Here is a 21,832-nt window from a genome sequence, read left to right on the forward strand (position 1 = left end):
GATGTCGATGCTGCCTTCAGTCTCAGGGTGGCAAGGAACCTGGCATATAAAAAATAAGAACAGTTTCAAAATACAACAATTCAACCTCCAACATATTTTAAACAATGGTCCAGATAACTATTGGGATGCACCTATTCCTTCAGAAAGAACAGAGGCCCATACGATTTCCTGAAGGCTGACTGACTGACTGATTGATTAGATTGCACACAACCAAAGGTGATTGATTAGAACAGGGTAGGCAACTGATTGGAGTAGCCAAGCTGGTGCCCTCCAGATGTTATTGGATTCCATCCCATCCCCACTGACTATTGGACCTGGAGCCCACCACCACCTGGAGGGCACCACGTTGGCCTTCCACCGTGGTGGATCACTGGAAACCCACGAACCAGCAGAAAATGGCGCAAAGCTCTTTTTGACGCCGGTGCTCTTAGCTGCTCCCTCCTCTCCTGGAGCAACCAGAAATGGGCGTGCGCCTGTTTGGCTTTCGGGGCGCCTCTGGCTCTCCCATTTCCCCGCGCGCAGCCACGATCGAGGCGCCCCTCCCTTCCCGGATCTCGGCCCCCGCCGGGTCAGCGGGCCGGGCGCCTATTTGCATATTTTTACCTTTGTCTCCTCCGGCCAGCCAATGAGCGCGCGCGGCTGCTGCTCCTGGCCCGGCCCCCTCGAGCTTCCCATAGCTGGTGCAGCCGCCGCTTCTTCCAGCTCGCTGGGAAACAGGGGCTTCTCCGCCGCCCTCGCCGCGTCTGATCCTTTCTGCCAGGAGCGCGCGATTCTCCGGCAGCTGAGGACCGCTCCTCAGATAGCCAAAGAGGGGGGTGGGGTAGAGTAGATCCACACCCCACACCCCCAGCTATTGAAATCTACTCGATCGGCAGGCGATCGCCGCAGTAGCGGCGGCCACAAGCGCAGAGGCGCGATGGTTTGCGGCGGCTTCTCCTGCTCCAAGAACTGCCTGTGCGCCCTCAACCTGCTCTATACGGTGAGTGGAGGCGCACGTCGGGGGGAGCCGGGCGGGGCGCGCCTCCCTGGCCCACGCGGGGAGCCTGGCGCGCCTCTTTTCCCTCGCCGCCCGGAGGCAATCGGCCCCACCTCTCCCTTTCTCCGGTGGGTCGGGCAAGGGCCACCTTTGAGGCCTGGGCGGTCGCCAAGCGGAGCCTTCCGAGTTGGCCTGGGAAACCCGGTAGCCAACGGCCCCTGAAAAGCCGCCCGGCTCCTTAGGCGCGCCGGCTGCACCTGTTGGGGTGAGGCGGAGGAAGGGGGCAGCTTGCAATCCGCTCCGGGAAGCGCCTCCCTTTCTCCGTCTTGACGCCGGTGTAAAGGGCTGCGTGGCCACAAGCCTGTTTTTTGGGGGGGTGGGGGTGGGATTCCTTTTTCCGGAAGCGAACTCCTCGCTTGGGTTTTTTTGGGTGGCGCTGAAATTTCCCCCATCGAGGTTGCCCACCTTGCCCCTATGCAGTTAACACGACTGCAGAGCAGGCAGTAATTCAGCGTGGTCTCTCCCCCTTCCGAGAGTAGGAGAAGCTTCACTTGTTGAGCTTCTGCCTGCTAGGCATCGGTTTCCAGGAACAAGTAGACACCTGCCAGGAGAAAATGGCAAAAGGGGTGCAGTGGGTCATACTGAGCTGGAAAATCTTCCATGACGTAGCCTTATATTAAAAAAAAGAACTGGGCCAGGCAGCAGGTAAACTCTAAATCTACCTTTCCCCCTTAGATCTTACCCTTTACATGCCATGTTTACTACACCTGCCAGGTGAGGAAGTCAATTCTGCCCGTGAAGCTTATAAACTCCCTAGTTTCCAAGGTGCTGCAGGATGTTAGCTGCAATCCTTTCTAGCACTTACCTGGGAGTAAATTTCACTGAACTGGATGGAACTGAGTAGACATTGTGCTGCCTGCCTTGCTTTTCCCCTTTTGTTTTGTTGTTGCAAAATAGTAACATATCAATACTATGGAAAATGGTCTCTTACATTTCTGATTACGTTGATATATATTTTTGAATGCCACAGGCTTTATTAATCTCTTGAACCTATTTTTCGTATTCAATCCCTTTCACTTTAAAACACATAAAGAGAAGTAATTTCCTCCTCAGTTTAGGTGTTGTGCTTTTGTTTAGGAAGCTTGCCTATAAGCCATGTGATCACAGCTTTTATTCTTTGTTTCCCTGATGTGGCAGCAATGAACTCTTTAATCTGTTTAAGATGCCCTGTATCTCTGTGTTTTCACTGGGACTGTAGGTTGGACAAAACTTTTGTTTGTTTTTTTAAAAAACAAAACTGCTGATATGTATCCCAAGCACAGTTATTTGAAAGTGAGCTCCACTGAAATCAGTGGAAGCTACATCTGGCTAACTGAGCCAGAAGTAGGAACCTATGGCACTTAAGTGGGCCAGAATTACTTTACTTTACAAAATGCTTTACAGTCTTTGCTGTTACTTCATATAGTGCCGGGGTCTCCAAGATGGTGCCCATGGGCACAACAGCCACCTCAGACACTGTTTCTTCTGTAAAATGGGTATTTTGAGCTGCCAGTGGAAGTTCCTTAAGCTTCTAAATATGTCTCCAGCCCCCAAAAGACTGAGGACTGCTATAGCACAACAGTAATTTAGGACTGAACAGAATTAATCAGTCATTATTATTTTCTAGGAAAAAATGGTGCTGGTACTTACAGCAAGTGCCATACTTTTAACATTTGAAGAAAAAGGTGCTGGTACTACTTACCTCTGAGTATGCCCCCCCCCCCACTCCCACCCAAAAGCACTGGAATTAGGGCACAGACCATATCAAAATAGAACAGGATAAAATACTGTACAACATGATATCCACCTGGAAGTGAAACATGTTTAAACAGTTAACCTACAGAAATTGCTGTTGCAAAATGTGACACTGGGTCATATGTAGCTTAAATGACTTTAAAATGGAGTTGAAAAAATTGTTTCCTGATTCGGCGGGAATATTTGATGCTATGGAGTAACGGGGGGGGCACTTTTGTTTCATTGCTTTTCACTGCTGCCAATCAAGAGGGACCGGTATACAGTAGGTATGCATTCGGCGCCCCCCAGAATTCGACACCTGGGTGCCCTGCAGCCTTTGCACCCCTAAGTAAAGACGGCCCTGTAAATTATGATGGTTACCTTTGGGAAACGATATTAGTCCTGCAATGCAGTAACATCACTTTCTGAATTGCATCCTAAAAAAACAAGCTCAAGCATTGTTAGCCTAGAGAATGATACTGCTTCAAGTCTTCCCATGTTTACACTTACCAGCATCAGTCATGGTCAAGAGAGAGGTACCCCTAGACCTGGAGCAATGCCAATGTTTGTAGCTTTAAAAAGAAAAAAAGAAAACTAAAAGGAAAATCCAAAAGGAACCAAACTAAAAAGGGAAAGCTGAAAGGAATTGGAAAAGTTAAGGCAGTGCATAATCCTGAGAGTCTGAGAGGAAGCATACTGACAACTGAGTTGGAGGGGGAATAGAATGAAGTGGCGGGAAAGAAAGGAGGCAAAAAAGATATGTAGAAAGAATCATCACATTGTTTGCATAGGTCTTTCCTTGGTCCACACTGAAAAATGTCCCCAGGGACAGAGCAGAGTTCACCATAGACATTGATGGACATATCCAAGATTTTAATGTAACTGGTGGACTTCTTCCCCCTCAGGGTGGGGGGAAGCCAAAATAGAACAGAGGAGACAGTCACCTAAAAATATGCCAGTGAGACTCTAGAGCAGTCTTTCTCAACCTTGAGTCCCCAGATGTCCCCTAGCTAGCAGGACCCAGTGGTCAGGGATGAAGGCAAACAATATCTGGGGACCCAAGGTTGAGAAAGGCTGCCTTAGAGTGTTAAGTGGTATGAGATGCTGACTGACTGACTGGAGGAGTAGAGGAAAGCCTGGGGTGGATACAATGGAACAGGATCTCACCTGTGCTATTAGAAAAAGAAAAAGCTGATTATGCTATGTCAGCCAGGGGTGTATCCCTTCCAAGGACGTTCTTCGTAATATGTCAAAAGCCACATCGTATACTACATCCTGACACAAACATGTGAGAACATCACAGATACATGTGTGTGATTTGGACACTGTGGGCAAGGATGTAACCATGGCAAAGGTGCATATCTTGCCATGTAATGTGTGGAACATCTCTGGGTCTGGCCGTTCGTCATCTGCTAGGCATTTAATTACGGGACGTATAAGTTTCACCTGCCAGCTCAGTTTGATTATCTGCCTTTATGTACCACTTGGAGCAGGGAACTGGAGTAGGCAGGGGAACAAGATCAAGGAGACTGGTAAACAAGGTGTTTGAATAATGCTGGACTCCGGAGAGCTATTTAAGGATTTCCAAGGGATTACTGCAGCCATTTGAAGTTAAAATTTGATACTGGTTAAAAATCCGGACGCTTGAGTAGTTTTTGAAATTAATTAACTAGAAGAATTGCGGCATTCTTTATAGCACTCAGGGTGGCCTACAATAATGTAAATGATAATATCAGGTCGTGCTGGAGCAGCTCTGTTGGTTAGAGCGTGGTGCTGGTAACGCCAAGGTTGCAGGTTCAATCCCCGTGTGGGACAGCTGCATATTCCTGCATTGCAGAGAGTTGGACTACTAGATGATCCACAGGGTCCCTTCCAACTCTAGGATTCTATGATGAAATTCTGGGAGGAAGATAAAACAACACTACAATTAAACAACGGAAGAGCAATAACTTTGTTATCTGCTGTACCTGTCTGCCTAAAAACAGGATGGGGTGGGTGGGTGGTATCCATCCCTTGAAAAGATCTTAACAGGGCGTGTTAAATGTCTGCAGGAATACACTCCTGAGGGAGTCCCACTATCTTGGCGGGGGCACAGAGAAAGCCCTCTGCTGTGTCCAGTTGTGCAGGGGTGGGGAATCTTTGACTGAAGGACCCCTCCAGGCCTTTGAAACTGGCCCTTGGGACTCTCTAGGCCTTGCATCCTCCCAGGCCACACTCCTCATAAACCCTCAAGTGCTTTTGCCTGGCTGGAATGTGTCCTTGAACTGCGAAGTGTATCTAGAAGCTCCTGACTTTTGCATGGGCGGAATGTAGCTTTCCGTCCAAGGGTGAGTCACATCCTTTCCTCTGCCCCTGTTTACTTTTCACCCAGCCTACTTTTGCTTCTGGCCCTGCCTGCCACACTGGCAGGTCCCCCACCTCCCGCTCCAACTCCCCCAGAAGGTTTTCATGGGGGATTGTGACCCTCTGACCTAAAAATGTCAGTCCCCTCCCTGCAGTTGTGCTTCAAAAAAACAACAACAAAAACACTAGTCTGCTCAACAGCTCTTACGGAGTAAACAGGCTTGTATGGCAGAATAATCATATATAAGTAGTGTTTTACCTTCACAACACTAGGTTAGGCTCATATATACGGACTGTATGTGAGAAGACATCATTCAATGGGTAGAGGACCATGCTTTGCATGCTGAAAATGGCTGGAGTGGGATGGGGGAATCAGGTAATAGGTGATGGGAAGGAATTACTAGCACAGGCACCCCCAAACTTGGCCTTCCAGATGTTTTGGGACTACAGTTCCCATCATCCCTGACCACTGGTCCTGTTAGAAGAGGAGTTTGAATTTGATATCCCGCTTTATCACTACCCGATGGAGTCTCAAAGTGGCTAACATTCTCCTTTCCCTTCCTCCCCCACAACAAACACTCTGTGAGGTGAGTGGGGCTGAGAGACTTCAGAGAAGTGTGACTAGCCCAAGGTCACCCAGCAGCTGCATGTGGAGGAACGGAGACGCGAACCCGGTTCACCAGATTACGAGACTACTGCTCTTAACCACTACACCACACTGGCTAGGGATGATGGGAGTTGTAGTCCCAAAACATCTGGAGGGCCGAGTTTGGGGGTGCCTGCACTAGCAGATGTTCTTTAGAGTCTTGGAGTCTGTAATACAGGGCTACATGGATAAAGAGCCTTACCTGAAATAGGGACCTCTCTAATTTCTGTGGTAATCTTGTGAGCTTTGTACCTGAATTGGCTGAGTATGAGTTGTATCCTTTTCAAGGCACCCCAGAATGCCTGCTTCATTGGTGCCCTTTGGAACATGGATGCTCTGGACAGCTGCTTTGGGTGCTTGTACCTAATTTCTAGTTCTGGTTACTTAACACCCGACTTTGGTTGGCTTTACTGCTGAGAGTCAAGCCCTTTAAAAAAGAAAGAACCATTTATTATGACTTTACATATCAAAGAAAAACAAACGAAGAAACAAAACTCAGAGTTTATATACACCTATTTGGTTACTGCAAATGTTAAGAGAAAAACATGTAGCTGACAGAAAATGTTTCACAAATGTACAGGCCACAACACACACAAAAATAGACACTAAGTGAAACAATTGGGGAACTATCATAGAAGTACTCTACCAGCCAAACGTAAAAAGAAGAAAATTAACTCAGTCCTCCTATAATATCACTGCATAAGCCCCACACGAGTTGATGAAGGAAGTCCTAATCATGCTCTTTCTCCAAAACATAATAAATTAAACTAACCATTGTACATGAACACACACAAACATTTTTTCCTCTGCTTGCATTCTTCCCCTCAGCTGGCAACTAAGTTTTTCCATAAGGGTCAGGGTCAAGCCTTTCTGATGTAGTTGCTGCACCTGCAGCCTCAATTTGATTGGAACATGGCATAGACCTGCTAGTTTCCTTGAGGAAGCTTCTGTTGTGATGTAACATAATAGCCACTCTGCCCACGGACAGGTGGAACATTTGGTATCAATAATGGATTGAGCTAAACCAGGCATGTCTAAAGTCTGTTTCGGGGGCCCTAATCCTTCCTCCACGCCCCTTCACTTCATCAAATCTGGCCCTCTTTGAAAAAAGTTTGGACACCACTGAACTAAACCATTCCTTCCTTTAGGCAAAGCGGGTAGGGGCACATTCGTGACTGGCTTGCACAACTGGATAAGTGTTTTAGGCAATTTTTTAGAGCGGGGACGGATAATGGTTTTCAGCCACAAGGCCACATTTCCTTCTTGGCAACCTTTCAAGGACCACATGTCAGTGAATGCCAGAGGCAAAAATGTGCCGAGAAACCAATGTAAATGTTACCTTTATACGGTAGACTAGTTTCTATGCACATTCTCACATCCCTCTCTGTCCAGGAAAGCAAGAAATCATTAGTGTTTTGGTACACATTTCAGTCAGAGGGGAAAACACAGGGTGTGAAGCAGAGCAGGGGGGATTTGTGGCCTGAGGAGACTTCTGAGGGTCCCATTCAGCCACCAGCTCTGTCGTTCCCTGCCACTGCTTCAGACGGTTGCAGATTTCATATTTTGCTAGCTTATGTTGCAAGAAAGATGTTTCCAATAAGTGTTTGTTGCTTATTTAGGCTGTGGTCCTATGCTTGGGAGTGTGTTGTTGAAGACAGTACCCATTTACTTGAGAGTAAGCCACCCTTGAATTCAGTGGGGTTTTCTGCAGCATCAGTATGCATAGGATTGCCCTGTAAGAATCACCAAATCTCCAATTTTGTTATCAAGCGGTGAGCATGTTACTCAAGAGACTGAATGGTTCTTCTTGGCTTTTATTTTGGAAGCTTGGGGACCGTTTTACCAATTTTGCTTTAAAAGAATTAATTCTTTCGCAGAAATCACTTGGAGCTTTCAAGGGCGATGTGATAGGCGAATGCAAAAAATGTGACTGCTGTTCACGTTTGTATATTTAGGCTCCTAATGGAGTATACAGCAAGAAGCCCTCATTCCTTTCTTTGGTAACACCATGATAAATGTAGGCCCCTCCCTTCATAAATGATTTTTGACTTCATGGGATGTTTTGATATGCCAGACAATAAGTAGTTAGCAATATTTGTGCAATCAACCAACATCTCAACCTGCTTGGCATATCTCGTAGAAGATCTGTGAGCTACACCAAAGGCCCTTGCATTAACTCCTATAACTTAGAAGGTGCATGGATGACTCAAGCTTGCTTCACAAGATGGCCCTGATGATCAATGGAAAAATACAATGGGAACTATTGGATTCTGGCTTCTTTCGAAAGTTGATGGTTCCTGTTTTTGTGAATTGCATTAGCAGACTTCCTTGTTTAGAGTACTGGAGGAAATCATTACTGGTTTGGGAAGAACCTTCTTTGAAAATCGAAACCTTGCAACTTACGTTGCAGTCCAGTCTGTTCATTTGCTAGGTGAACCTTCAAACTTCAGATACTTCTGCAAGATAAATTCTTGGCCTTCTCAGTTCACTGCTATCTAACGTTGCCTTCACTTCTCCCACATTATAGCAGAGACTTAGGTGGCTCAAACTTACTGTGGTTTACGGAAACACAGGAAAGGCAGGAGCTTCCTGCATATAAAACATGACCTTGCAAGCTGACCTAGCTGAACCTAATCTTCCACTTCAAAATGTCATCCAGAACAGGAAAAACAGCTGTATCCCCAAGGTTTCCAAACTTGCTTTGATCAAATTCAGACAAGAAGGGCTTGGCGAGAGTAAAAAGCTGTCTTCCTATTAACAATATTGGATGCACTCTTCCCAGCAAATGACGTCTCTTAGGTCAAGTCTTCATCTCGCAGCCTCCTGTGTCAGCAATATAGAGAATGCTGAAGATAACACGTTGGCAGCTCAGTCTGCAGTTACGCTTCTGTGGTGTGAGATTTCTCAAGCCGTTTGAACAGCCGAGGATCGCAATGAATTGCCTGTGCGACTTAATTGTTGTGAATTTAAAGCACTTCTCTTCACTTGCTCATGGGTGTCGAAACAATGCACCTAACAAATCAACAACATATTATTCATCCTTCTGGGTCATTACACAACGGCCTGGTCTGACCTCCTAGTAGAATATTTCCAAGAATGTTATAGGACTGATACCTGCCCATGAGAAAAAACTCCCTATTTGTAGGCACTGGTGACTTGAAAGAACTCATCCCAGCTGGCAAAAAGTCTGTTTTGCTTGGAGTAACAATCTTTTCCTGGTTGTTTGGGACTAGTAGAAGGCAATTCATAATGGAAGCTCCATGGAAGCAAAACTTGTATAAAAGGAAAATGGACATGAAAGCTATTTTCCTTCCATCCATCGCTCCTCCATGTGCCCCCCCATTCTTCCTCTCTTTAAAAACACACACACCAAAACTTTCACTTAAAGTTTTCAACATGAGCTATGCAAGCCAATCCTTGGCTTGATAATGTTATTCTTTTTCTTTATTTCATAAAATCTATATACCAGTTGATTGTTTTAAAAAAACCTCAGAGCAGGACAAAACAATGACATTATCAGTAAAAAACACACAAACCCAGTTAAAAACAGCTATTTAAAACACTTTAAAAACAAGCAAACTCCACAGTAAGCTAAAATCCAGATTAAAGCACCTGTTATCATTCTACGTATCTGGATAGGCTTGCAAAAAAAGAGAAGTTTTTTGCAGGCACTACAAAGAAGTGCTGTGAAGGCGCCTGCCTGCTGTCAATAGGCAGGGAGTTCCAGAGGTCAATTTTGTACAGATGCGGAGTGAGTATTACATGCCACTGTTCTGCAGTGTGGAGCAGCTGAGTGGGTATATATGGGGTGATGTGATCTTGCAGGAAAACTGGTCCCAAAATATTAAGGTCCCAAATTATATTAAAGGTAAGACCTTGAACTCAGTAGTAAGTTTCAGCGAGCTCCATCGGACTAATTGCAATGTGCATGGATTTCATCTTTATATCTTTCTCTCTTTTTTGCTTTTTAGGAAATCCTAGTAATCCTTTTTCTCTCTCTCTCGCTTTCCTTCCAGTTGGTGAGCCTGCTGCTGATTGGAATTGCAGCATGGGGCATTGGTTTTGGCCTCATCTCCAGCTTTCGGGTGGTTGGAGTAGTCATTGCTGTGGGGATATTTCTCTTCCTGATTGCTCTGGTGGGGTTGATCGGCGCCATCAAACACCACCAGGTGTTGCTCTTCTTCGTATCCTTCGACCTGGGCAGTTTTTCTAACACACGACCCATTTTCCACGGAGCTATTTGTAACCCTATTTCCCCCCTTTATCTGCCTCGACGACTCCTTGCATTGCAGCTCAGTCTAAATGCGCAGAGTCACCTAAAGCACAAGGAACATTGATCACATGGTTGGCCCTTGACCCAGTTTTGACATTTTTATTCCCCCCCCCCAAAAAAAAAGCTGTTTCGTAAAGCAAACAGTTCTCCATCTATAAATGGGTCACAAGACGGTGGTGGTACAACTGGTTTCCTTGAAATAGTTACAGATCACCGATAAGGAATACCAGCTTGTTTTCTGGGCTTTCTGAAGCAATTATATACCTTATGCTTCCTGCAGCAATCCTGTTTTCTTCTAGAAGGCAGCGCTGCTTATGTCATGCACAAGATTATAGGGTGCATACTTAGAAGCCCAGCGAGAGAAGAATTCTTGTACATGGGAGACCTGCTTGCCCTTTCCCAGCTGCCTAAAAGCCCTGCTTGAATTACTTACCTTGCTGCTTCCCAGCTGGAATAGATTTATCATGTACATATACTGGCTATGGCATGATCTGTCCACTGTTAGACTTTTCAACCATGCATTTCCTCCCTACAGAAAGTGGATTTAGACTTGCAAGTGTCCCTTGTATGCCTAAAATTAACATTTAAAGCTGCCTCTGAGATAGTTTCGGAGTTAGTGACAAGGGACAGGGACTTTTTGGTTGTGACCTTCCACTTACGGAATAATTTGCCCAGTGAGGCCCACCTGGTGCCAACATTCCTGTCTTTTCAGCACCAGATTAAGACACTCCCCTGCTTAGATTTGCTGGTCTGTGATGGACTGTTCGTTATTAACTACCAGCTTCTAATGGACTTTGGTTATTAATTATGTATTGTGCTGATATTGATTGTGCCAACCTTTATGGGGCAAGGTGTGTTTGTAGTTTGTGTCTGCATAATATGAATTAATCGTTTTTGTTTTTATTGCCTTGCTCTAAATTTTGGATGTTTTATACTTTTGTAAGTTGCAATGTCTGGGTTTTTTTTTTAAATCACATGAGAAATATGATGATAAATGTTAATATTAATTATATATTTTTTATTAATAAGAGTTTTCAGCAAATGTTTAAAAGTTGAAACAGAAGGCACCTGATGAATCTCTGTTAGCACAGTATTCCCCAATACAGTGGTACCTCGGGTTACATACACTTCAGGTTACAGACTCCGCTAACCCAGAAATATTACCTCGGGTTAAGAACTTTGCTTCAGGATGAGAACAGAAATCGTGCTCCAGTGGCATGGCATCAGCAGGAGGCCCCATTAGCTAAAGTGCTTCAGGTTAAGAAGAGTTTCAGGTTAAGATCAGACCTCCGGAATGAATTAAGTACTTAACCCAAGGTACCACTGTATCAGGTCTAAGACATGAAGAACTCTCTTTCTTTGTCATCGTGAAATGAGCTTCCACCAATCTGGGTAACAGCCAGTGATCCTCCTGCAGATGATTCTGTAGTTGGGAAGAAAAGTGGTTACTCACTAAAATCCTTCAGGTTACAATCCCAGATTCACTTACTTGGGGGTAAGTCCCATTGAACTTGCACTCAGTGGGGCTTACTTCTGAGTAGACATGCACAGAATGGCTCATCTGATTGCTGCCAGCCTTTTGGAGAGAATGTCAGTAGAGAGTTTCCCCCATACACCATCCCACCCTTTCTTTGATAAGAAACAAAAGACCCTTTTTCTGCTTAAAAATGATTGATGGGTAATAAACCCCGCCCTCCATTGCATTTGTGTCATGTGGGGGCTTAGCAAAGGCACTTCCAGTAATGAGGCTTTAGGAATGCCACTTGTCAGTAGAGGTAATATGAAGAAATGATTGAACCAAGATTGATTAAAGAGCAACTTGATCCAAGGCAGGCAGACTGGCAGGCTGGTCAATCAACCAAAACAGAGAATAGTCTAGAGTAGTTTGTTTCTGATTCTCACCCTTAATGGCACCAGAAAAAAATCCTCTTGTCTGTGATGATCACCTTACTTTACTTCTTGATTGAACTCCATCTCTTCCAAGCCAAGAGAGCTTAGTTTCTTGGCTAAAGAACCCCATTTTGTGCATACAGTTAACATTGCATTTTCATGAACGATACACATGATCTTGTTGACCTTAACTACATAACTTCAGTATATGATTATTCTCTTGCTAGTGTTTATTATACAGTTTTCGGTCTCCTGTGCTTGTTTGACATTGAACAAGGAACAGCAGGTAAGAGATGACTTCTTTGCCTAAAACTGCTCATAGCCGTGGCTAAATCTGTGTGCTGCTTTTCCATATAGAAGCGCCTAGAGTTTCTTGCAACAGGGCAAGAGCAGGAATATGCGTCATTGCTAGAAATAATCTTGTAACTATTCAATTCAAAACATACAGAGCAATCAAAACAGTTTTTCTCTAGTAGTATTTAAAATTTGTTACAGAGTAGGCAAGTGCAGTCATTAAAACTTATTGTCCACTGATAAGATCAAGCTTCAATTATATAAGCCTGAGATACTGGGCAGTGGGTGGCGCTGTGGTCTAAACCACTGAGCCTCTTGGGCTTGCCGATTAGAAGGTCGGCGGTTTGAATCCCTGCGACAGGTTGAGCTCCCGTTGCTCTGTCCCAGCTCCTGCCAACCTAGCAGTTCGAAAGCACGTCAGTGCAAGTAGATAAATAGGTCCCACTGTGATGGGAAGGTAAATGGCGTTTCCATGTGCTCTGGCTTCCATCACGGTGTTCCATTGCACCAGAAGTGGTTTAGTCATGCTGGCCACATGACCCGGAAAGCTGTCTGTGGACAAAAGCCAGGTTCCTCAGCCTGCAAGCGAGATGAGTGCCGCAACCCCATAGTTACCTTTGACTTAACTTAACCATCCAGGGGTCCTTTACCAATGCCCTTTATACTATACTATAGTTTAGTATAGCATAAAAAGGTAAACGACCCCTGACGGTTAAGTCCAGTCGTGAACAACTCTGGGGTTGTGGCGCTCATCTTGTTTTACTGGCCGAGGGAGCCGGCGTTTGTCCACAGACAGTTTTTCTGGGTCATGTGGCCAGCACGACTAAACTGCTTCTAGCAAAACCAGAGCAGTGCACAGAAATGCTGTTTACCTTCCTGCCACAGTGGTACCTATTTATCTACTTGCACTTTGACGTGCTTTTGAATTGTGAGGCTGGCAGGAGCTGGGACCGAGCAATGGGAGCCCATCCCGTCACAGGGATTCGAACTGCTGACCTACTGATCAGCAAGCCCAAGGCTCAGTGGTTTAGACCACAGTGCCACCCGTGTCCCTTTAGTATAGTATAGTACAGATTAACCAGCAGTATAACCACTTACCAGCCCCATGCAAGGGCCAAGACAGGAGCTAGTAGTTGGGTTTCTTACAGCTGTTACGGGATGATGGTTAGTCAGCTAACTACTTTGCTCTCTTGCTCTGTATGTCTTTCCTTCCTCCTGTGCTTGTGTTGTGGACATCATGAGGCCAGCTTTAAAGCTTGCCCATTAACCCTCCTCCATCTTCCCGAGACGGGCCATCTGCATCTGTCCCTGAAGAAAAGAATGGTCCCATTTTCCAGCAGGCAGATACATGGCATTATAGAGCTCCACAGCCACTGTCATATATCGCCCTCTCTCACACACATATGAACCGTCACAGCTGACACTTATTCCTCCACACATTACCACTGATGGCTGAATGCTCTACATGCCACTTGGAAGCTACAGAAGGTCCAGGAATTTTCAAAAGCTGCGACATACTTAGGTATGGCCCAAGCCTCACACCCATCATACCAGCCATCAAGTTAACCAGTCTGACACTTCCATGTCAATCTGACCCTCCTTCAAGAAGAAGGATCTGATTTTTGTCTTCCTTCACATCTAAATTTTGGGTTCCTCCACTTGCAGATTAACTGCCCCAAACAGAGATTGGGATGTGTACAACTTGGGAGAACTGTGAAGACATGAAACTCTGTTAACCTAATATCTTTCAGGGTTTTTGCATAGAGAGTTGGAAGTGGCTTCTGCACGTAGTGCTGTTTATTCTGCTGGTTTTTGCCACAACGACTCAGGAAAGTGATTTTGCAATTGTCATAGAAAGCTCATTGAAAAGACCAACATGAGTGTGCTGTAGCCAGGAAAGTAGTAATGCAAAGAATTGCCAGATAATCGAAAACAGCCCATTTACTAGCACATGGCAGAAGTTTAAAGGTTGTGTAACAGAGGAATCCCAGTGCAACAGTTGCACTAGTGGAAGCTTGTTGCACAACAGCTCTTTTGTGCAATCTGTTGTGTGACAACCTTTGGTAGTGTGCTTGCAATTTGCTTTGCACAACAGTGTTCCACCAGTGCAACGTGTATACCACAAAGGGACTTTAACTTATCACTACGGTGGATACAACCCTAAGTCCCAGGTGGTCAAAGGCATATAAATATAGGAGTGAATGGCTGTGCCCTTCATAAAGCTACAGGGAAACATGAATTTCTTCTGTGTGGTTAGTTCAGATAAAATATCCAATCTGGAACAATGGTGATAGTACTATACAATCATGCTGGGGAATAAGAACTGTCATATCAAATGGTTGACAAAGAAAGGGTACCCCCCCCCCTCTAAATAACTTCTTTATGTATTCTAGAGCAAACTTCTAGAAGTTGGGTGGAACAACACAAACAATGCCAAGCAGGATATCGAGAGGAATCTAAACTGTTGCGGATTCAATAATGTCAGTGAAGCGGACACATGCTTGGCCGTGAGTAAACAACTCGGTTCCATTTTCCCCTCCAAAGCCTGTTTTTAGAAGTACTGGGCAGCTAACTCTTAGCAAGTATCCACAGTTGGCTGTCTTTGAAAGAAATAATTTGTTTAACTTGCATGTGAGGTACCTGCATTTTATTGGAGTTTAATCACACCTAGAGAGTTTTTATAACTTTCATAACCTTGAGACACTAGTTGCGAATTTTGGCCATTAAATTAGCAGCACCACGAGGGTTTTTTGTTTTTGTTTTTGTTTTTTTTTGAGGGGAAGGACATAAATTAGAAGTATCCCTTGTATAAGGAAAATGATCTTGATGCGTAGGGATATATGACATCTTAAGTGTATTTAATCTTTGCTTCATTACAGAGCTGTGTTAAGCTACAGTCATGTCACCCATGTGCACCAATAATCAAAGAATACTCTGGGATGGTGTTGAGATTTGTAGGAGGCATTGGACTCTTCTTTAGTTTCACGGAGGTAAGAAAAACACGGCTTTTACTTTGTAAAAAGCAACAAGGTTTTTGGGGAGAAGCCTTCAGTGCTAAATGTCTGACGTAAAATAATTGCAAGCACTCAAATCATTGCTGCGGGTTTCTGTGGTGGCAAAATTGTCATTTACCGTATTTTTCACTCCATAGGGCACACCTAGTTTTTAGGGGGCGGGGAAATCAAGAAAAAAAATCTTATTTCCCCCCAGCCCCAAAGAGAAGCGTACAGGCTAAAGCAGCCATAGCCTCGTGCAGCTTCTCCCTGCTGGAGGGGTTGCGCGCGGCTGTGTCACAAGCGAAGGCAGACAGCGGGATGGATCCCGCTGGCTGTTTCGGCTTCCTCTATAGCCCCGCACAACCTTTCCCTGCCGGGAGAGGCTACGCAGGGCTAAAGAAGTCATAGCCACGTGCAGCCTCTCCCTGCCGGAGGAGCTGCGCGGGGCTATCCCTGAAGCCTGAAGAGTGAGAGGGGTCGGTGTGCACCGACGCCTCTCGCTCTCCAGGCTTCAGCGAAAGCAACGCGAAGCCTTTGGAGCTTTTGGGAGGCTTAGCGTTGGTATCGCTGAAGCCAAGGAGCCTGCATTCGCTCCATAGGATGCACACACATTTCCCCTCAATTTTTGGAGAGGAAAAAGTGCGTCGTATAGAGCGAAAAATACGGTAGTTGATCATGCAACTGATTATTGGTTTCTCAAGTAAGTTACCACTTGGGAAATAATAAGGGTATGCATTTTTAAAAAAATCTGAACTGTTCCTGAGGCATTCTTCATTCGTTGCTTCCATCTGCAATTTGACTCCCAAACCATTATGTGGAAACAAAATACAAACCACCACAACAAAACAAAGTAGGTCCATCAAGCTTGACGTCTACCATTATCTGCTCTATGTGAATACTTATACCGTAGATGTGCATAGAGCTCTTTCATGCAAGAGGAGTGTAGCCCTGTCAGATGGAGCTCCCTTCATACACCAGCCAAGTAGGCAGACAGGCCCACCTCAGGGATTTGCCTCCCTTGCTCACTGTTTCAACACAACCAGATGGCGGTCTGGCCCCTACCTGGCCCCCCAGGACAGCTATGTTTACTATGTTTTGGCTACTTAGGTAAAATGTGGTGGTGGTAGGATATGGAACTTGAGAACTTTACGATCCCCAACAAATGATTTATTTCCTTTCTTCTCTTCTCTCCCTCCCCTCCTTTTCTTCAGATCTTGGGTGTGTGGCTCACCTACAGATACAGGAACCAGAAGGATCCTCGGGCAAACCCTAGTGCCTTTCTTTGACCTGGAAACTTTCTCGGGGGACTGAATATTTCTTTTCCTGTGTTTTTAACCATGAATTCTCTACCAATTGGCTGCTTTCCACATCAGCCTCGGCCTTGTGCACTTGAGATAAGATGGCCTGCCTACAGCTGCTTCTCATCTTGGTTTTTCTTGTATTGTCCTTGGATTAACTGGCTTGGAATGTCACCTGTGCCCCTAATCAGAATCTGGATACTTTAGGAATGTGGGGGGAGTTCTGTAGGAGCTCGTCTAATGTTACACTGCCCAGCCCTGCATTCTGGTCTTTGACAATTGCTTGCTATTGCCTTCGGTGGGCAAAGAGGAGAAAAGAGATTTCTGATCTGTTTCGTCTGCCAGAAATTCCTTCTGAAAGATCAGTTTTGAATGCCCAAAGCTGTGTTATGAAACCTGATGTAAATTATGATGCTGTTGTTTCCAACTTTGGTATTATGGGGTGTTAAAAAAAAACACCCACAACCACCACCCAATAACGTAGACGTCACGGGATGTAGAAAATCATTTCCCACCCTGTGTTCTGCTTCTCTCCTTGTTTCCATAGGCAATGTGAAAACCTGTGTACATTAGTTAGTGTTTTCCGTCTATTTCAGAATTGCCATGGAAACGTAGTGATTCCACTCCAGAGCCCTGTTTTGTCATTTCACTGCATTAATGGATTGTATGTGAGCTTCTTAATTCACTGCAACTCTGTATACACACACATGAACACACTGGATTGCAATGGCTCCTTGTCAATCAGAATGGTTAAAATTCATAATAGATTCTCCATTGACTTTAGAGTGTGGCACAAGGGTAGCCAATGTAGTGCGCTTCAGATGTACTGGATTATATCTCTCAACCCTGACCATTGGCCCTTGGGCTGGTAGAAGGTGGAATCTGACAACATCAGGAGGGCACCAGCTTGTTTACCCTTGATATAAAGCTTATCTTCAACATGCAACAAGTGATGATGAACGGAGATATGAAACTTCATTGTATTACCCAATAACTTGCATTTGAATGACCTGTGTGTAGTTTAAAGTGGCTAAAAGAGAGAATAATGTTTAGTTAGCTTGTCACACTAAGAAAAACTAGTCTTGATGCCTAGAGTTCTCATATAAATTTAATCGGTGTAGTAAGTTAATTGTGATACTGCTGTTGGTCTTTAAATAATTATGCTCAGTCATTGCTATTTAAAATACTTTTACCGCACTCGGTATTTAAAATATTTGATCGTAAATGTGAACTAGAACATTACAAATATGTATCTTTGTAGCACATGGATAAAAAAATAAAACTTTTTTTGGAAGTATGTTAAAAACAAACAAACAGGTAGAGTCAAGTGTCATGCACTGTAGTTGAGAGCTCCCAATGAAGGCCTGGGCTGGAAAGCACTGTGCTTCCTAGTCAAAGCTGTCGTTCTAAAATGACGTGCGTGGATCGCTTAAAAAAACACACACACACAAAAACACCTTGAAGTTAGGCATTGTGCTTTTTTTTAATAGTAAAAGATCTGGGTGAATTATTTCAGGGGTAGGGAGCCTTACAAAATCCCAGAACAAAAACGAGATGCAAGAAAATAACAAATTGCAAAGCTGGACCAGCTGGGTAAACTTATTGCAAGGAACAGACTGTGGAAAGCCTTAATGGAAGCATGCACTTAAAACTCTGGCACAAGCTAGCACAAGATGCCATGATGGCCGCCAACGTGAACAGCTTTCAAAGTAGCTTAGACAAATCCTCTGAAGGAGTGGGCATGCAGCTTGGGGGCTTCTTCTGGACCCATTGCTGATGCTTGAGGCTCAGATGGCCTTGGTGGTGCGGAGTGCCTTCCATCAGCTTCAAAGGGACAGGGATAGCCTAACATCAGTTGTCGACGTACTGGTAACCTCTAGGTTAGATTACTGCAGCGTATTATATGTGGGGCTGCCTCTGAAGATGGTCCAGAAACATCAGCGGGTGCAGAATTCAGTGGCCAGGTTGCTCACTTGGGGCAGGAAAGGTTGAGCATATTATGCCAATCCTAGCCCTACCAGAGTGGCTGCCCATTAGTTTCCAGCCCCAATTCAAAGTGCTGCTTTTGACCTTTAAAGCCTTACACGAGCTCAGGACTACAGTGCCTCAAGGACCGGCTCTGGACCCTGCCATCACCATCTGACACCCTTCTTCCTGTGCCCCCTACACAAAGAGGGTGGCAACATGTAAGCAGGAGACTCTTTCAGGTGGTTCATAATTTAACGGAACCACCTGCGCCATCAGAGCCTGACAAGGCCCCCAAGATCTCCTGCAATGATTTTGCAAAGTCGCTCAGATTTGGAAAGAGGTGGACTCCACCGTGGGAGCAGGGCTGGGGCGGGAGAGTGCTAAAGTCCTGTCTAGTCAAGTTGCATGGGATCAATTCCAATCGGTTACCTCCAAGGATGAGAACAGGCTGCTTGGACAAGTGAAACCAACCACCTGTCTCCTTAATCCTTGCTCATCCTGGCTGATAAAAGCGAGCCGGGAAGGGCTGGGTGATGGGCTCTGCAGGGTGGTGAATGCTTCACTCCGTGAGGGAGTCTTCCCAGCCTCGCTGAAAGAGGCGGCCATTAAACTGCTTCTTAAAAAAACATCTTTGGACCCAGCCTCGGCCCAGTATACCTGAAGGAGTGTCTCCACCCCCATCGTTCAGCAGCCAAGGGCCTTCTGGCGGTTCCCTCACTGCGAGAAATGAGGTTACAGGGAACCAGGCAGAGGGCCTTCTTGGTAGTGGTGCCCACCCTGTGGAAGGCCCTCCCATCAGATGTCAGGGAAATAAACAACTATCTGACTTTTAGAAGACATCTGAAAACAGCCCTATTTAGGGAAGTTTTTAATGTTTGAAGTTTTATTCTGTTTTTAATGTTCTGTTGAAAGCCGCCCAGAGTGGCTGGGGAAACCCAGCCAGATGGGTGGGGTAGAAATAACAAATTATTATCATTAATACATTTTCTGCAGTGGCTCCCATTTGTGGAATGCTCTCCCCAGGAAGGCTCGCCTGGCACCTTCGTTACATATTTGTAGTCACCAGGCAAAGTCATTCATCTTTGCCCAGGCCTTTGGTTAATTAAGCAACTTTGTGTATGAGGGGGGGGTGTATTTTTTTTGTTTTTTCTATGTTATGTATTTGTGTGCTTTTATGCTGTAAACTGCCCAGTGCTCCTCAGGTGAAGGGTGGTATAAACATTTTAATAATGATGATGTGTTCTTTTTCTAGAAAAAGAGGTGCCAGAACTCACCTTGAACACCCCCCTCATTCTCTTAGAATGGCAGTGGTGCCCACCTGAGAGGTGCCGGAATTCAGTTCCGGCAAGTTCCGGCTGAAAGAAAGCGCTGATGATAATGCTAGCCTGTTAGGCTGAGGTACAGTGAAGGATGCTGTCCCTTTGCTGGTGTGTTGAAGTAAGATTCAGACATTTGTGTGTGTTTTGGAATGAGCAGGAGCAAGCAGAGTAGGAAGATTCAGCTGTGGAATGGATGGTGATGTTTGGTTGCTCTGTCTGCCTTTTGCGATCCTGGTCAGGCAATGTACAGCATGAATATTTAAATGCTGGTATTTATTAGGTGACCAGACTTTGGTTACAAGTTATTTATTTACACGCTCCGATGTAGAATGCATGACATAACGAGCCAGCTAATCAAACATTAACTATTCAACACTTTTATGTAAATTAAGACTGCCTGTGAGGTAATGGAGACTTTTCTGGCACATTGACTTGTGAGAAGCCCTCTTTCAACTCACTTAGTTATTTGACTGGTTTTCCTCCATTCAGCAGGAGTAGTTTATATGTTCCTGATGGAATGGGAACATACTTGGCAGGAATGGTTTGAGCCAGAATGAAACCATGGGCTCAGCCTGAGGACTCTTGGTCTTTATTGGTCCAATAGACAACCACAGATGCCTTCAATTGATAGGCCTCTGTTATTCAAGGACCCATATTTACTTTAGTGCAGGGATGGGGAAATTGTGATTCTCCAAATGCAGTTGGACACTAGTTCCCATCAGCCCCAGCCGGCATGGCCAATAGTCAGGAGTGATGGGAGTTGTAGTCCAACAACATGCAGAAGTCTGTAGGTTCCCTGGGTCCTGCTTTAATGTGCCAGAAGGAATCACGGAAGAATGGGGTGTGGGCTGTTTTTGTGTCTCTCATCTGAGCCCTTGACTCACTGCAAAAACCCTTTAGCAAATCATCAGAGTTTTGGGGAAAAGGAATATCCGTTTTCAATATTTGCATCTTGAGGCCAGCATTTTTATGTGGTGGGCAATGGTCTTGTTGACTCTTTTTTAAAAAAACAAAACAAAAAACCCAAATATTGGCTTGATAAAGCATTAGAAAAAGAAAACACACAGGGAGAGAAATTTCACAAATGACAGAAAATAGTGAGACGCCATTGAAAGTTTCTCCATCAGGTTTCCTTAAATATAATTCATTTCTCAGGTATTGCAAAAGCTGTATAATTTTCCACTGAATTAATGCTAGGAAAGATTTTGCACATTTATTCATTTCCAAATGGAATCAATTAACAGGTTCTCTGTATCTCTAACCCTTGCTGAGGAGGGGAGATAATTTTGGCTCACTGCAAATCCAACATTTAGTCAGCTTCCCTTTGGATGTTACAACAATAATTTTGAATTTTGAATCCAGGTAGGGGCAGGAAAGACCCCTGTCTTAAACCTTGGCATAGATGATAACTGAACAAGGTGAACCAGTGAGCTGACTTAGTAAAAGGCAACTACCTGTGTTCCTGTGTATAGAGTTCTACCTGGCAAGAGAGGTGTGGGCCTAGAAAACACAGCTGGGGAGCCACTCTCCATTAGAGTTGAGGGATGCTAACTGTGATCTCCAGAGCCTGGTATTGTTTCAAAACTGAGCCAAACCTTTGTGCCTTTTTTTTTTTGCACCAGCTATGCTGAGACCTATAAGGATGTAACTGACACACCCTCACTAACTATAGGATCCTCACTAACACACCAAATCACTATAGGATCCTCACTAACATACCAAATCAAATATTGACCTTCAAAGTTTTCTGCTGTTTGCTTCCCATGATTTCTCTTTCTCCACCAGCAGCACAGAGATGGCGGCACCCTCACCAGCAGCAATGGTGGCAGCACCCTCACCTGTCCACCAGAGGGCACCACCACCACTGACTAGTATTAAGAGACAGAAACCCGCATGAATTCATAATCACCAGCTGAGGCGTATGGCAGACAAAGCTCGGTTTATTATGTGTGTCCCCCTCTCCCTGCATTAAAGCCTGGAAGAGCTGCTCTTCACTCATGGCTTTTGGATGGTGATGGTAATAGAGAAGGTCCAGGTTCATACCTGTAAGCTATGG

The 21,832-nt window shown here is 44.9% G+C and overlaps 1 protein-coding gene across 1 annotated transcript; it reads left to right on the forward strand.

Moving 5' to 3' along the window:
- The first annotated feature begins 614 nt into the window (after nucleotides 1-614).
- Nucleotides 615-17,803, forward strand: TSPAN13 (tetraspanin 13). The gene is made up of 6 exons (XM_083468594.1): nucleotides 615-979; nucleotides 9,755-9,922; nucleotides 12,107-12,187; nucleotides 14,589-14,702; nucleotides 15,075-15,185; nucleotides 16,403-17,803. The coding sequence occupies exons 1-6, from the start codon at nucleotides 917-919 to the stop codon at nucleotides 16,475-16,477; spliced, it is 612 nt and encodes a 203-aa protein (XP_083324720.1). The 5' UTR covers nucleotides 615-916; the 3' UTR covers nucleotides 16,478-17,803.
- Nucleotides 17,804-21,832: the final 4,029 nt, after the last annotated feature.

This window comes from Podarcis liolepis (genome assembly GCF_965112155.1).
Source record: "Podarcis liolepis genome assembly, chromosome: 12".
In the NCBI taxonomy this organism is placed as follows: Eukaryota; Metazoa; Chordata; class Lepidosauria; order Squamata; family Lacertidae; genus Podarcis; species Podarcis liolepis.

What these genes read in the sequence shown, in the direction of transcription:
- TSPAN13 (XM_083468594.1), top strand. Translation starts at nt 917, where the DNA reads ATGGTTTGCGGCGGCTTCTCCTGCTCCAAGAACTGCCTGTGCGCCCTC. An exon ending in ACCAGGTGTTGCTCTTCTTC is followed by an intron (nt 9,923 to 12,106) that starts GTATCCTTCGAC and finishes ACATAACTTCAG; the next exon opens with TATATGATTATTCTCTTGCT. An exon ending in CATTGAACAAGGAACAGCAG is followed by an intron (nt 12,188 to 14,588) that starts GTAAGAGATGAC and finishes TATGTATTCTAG; the next exon opens with AGCAAACTTCTAGAAGTTGG.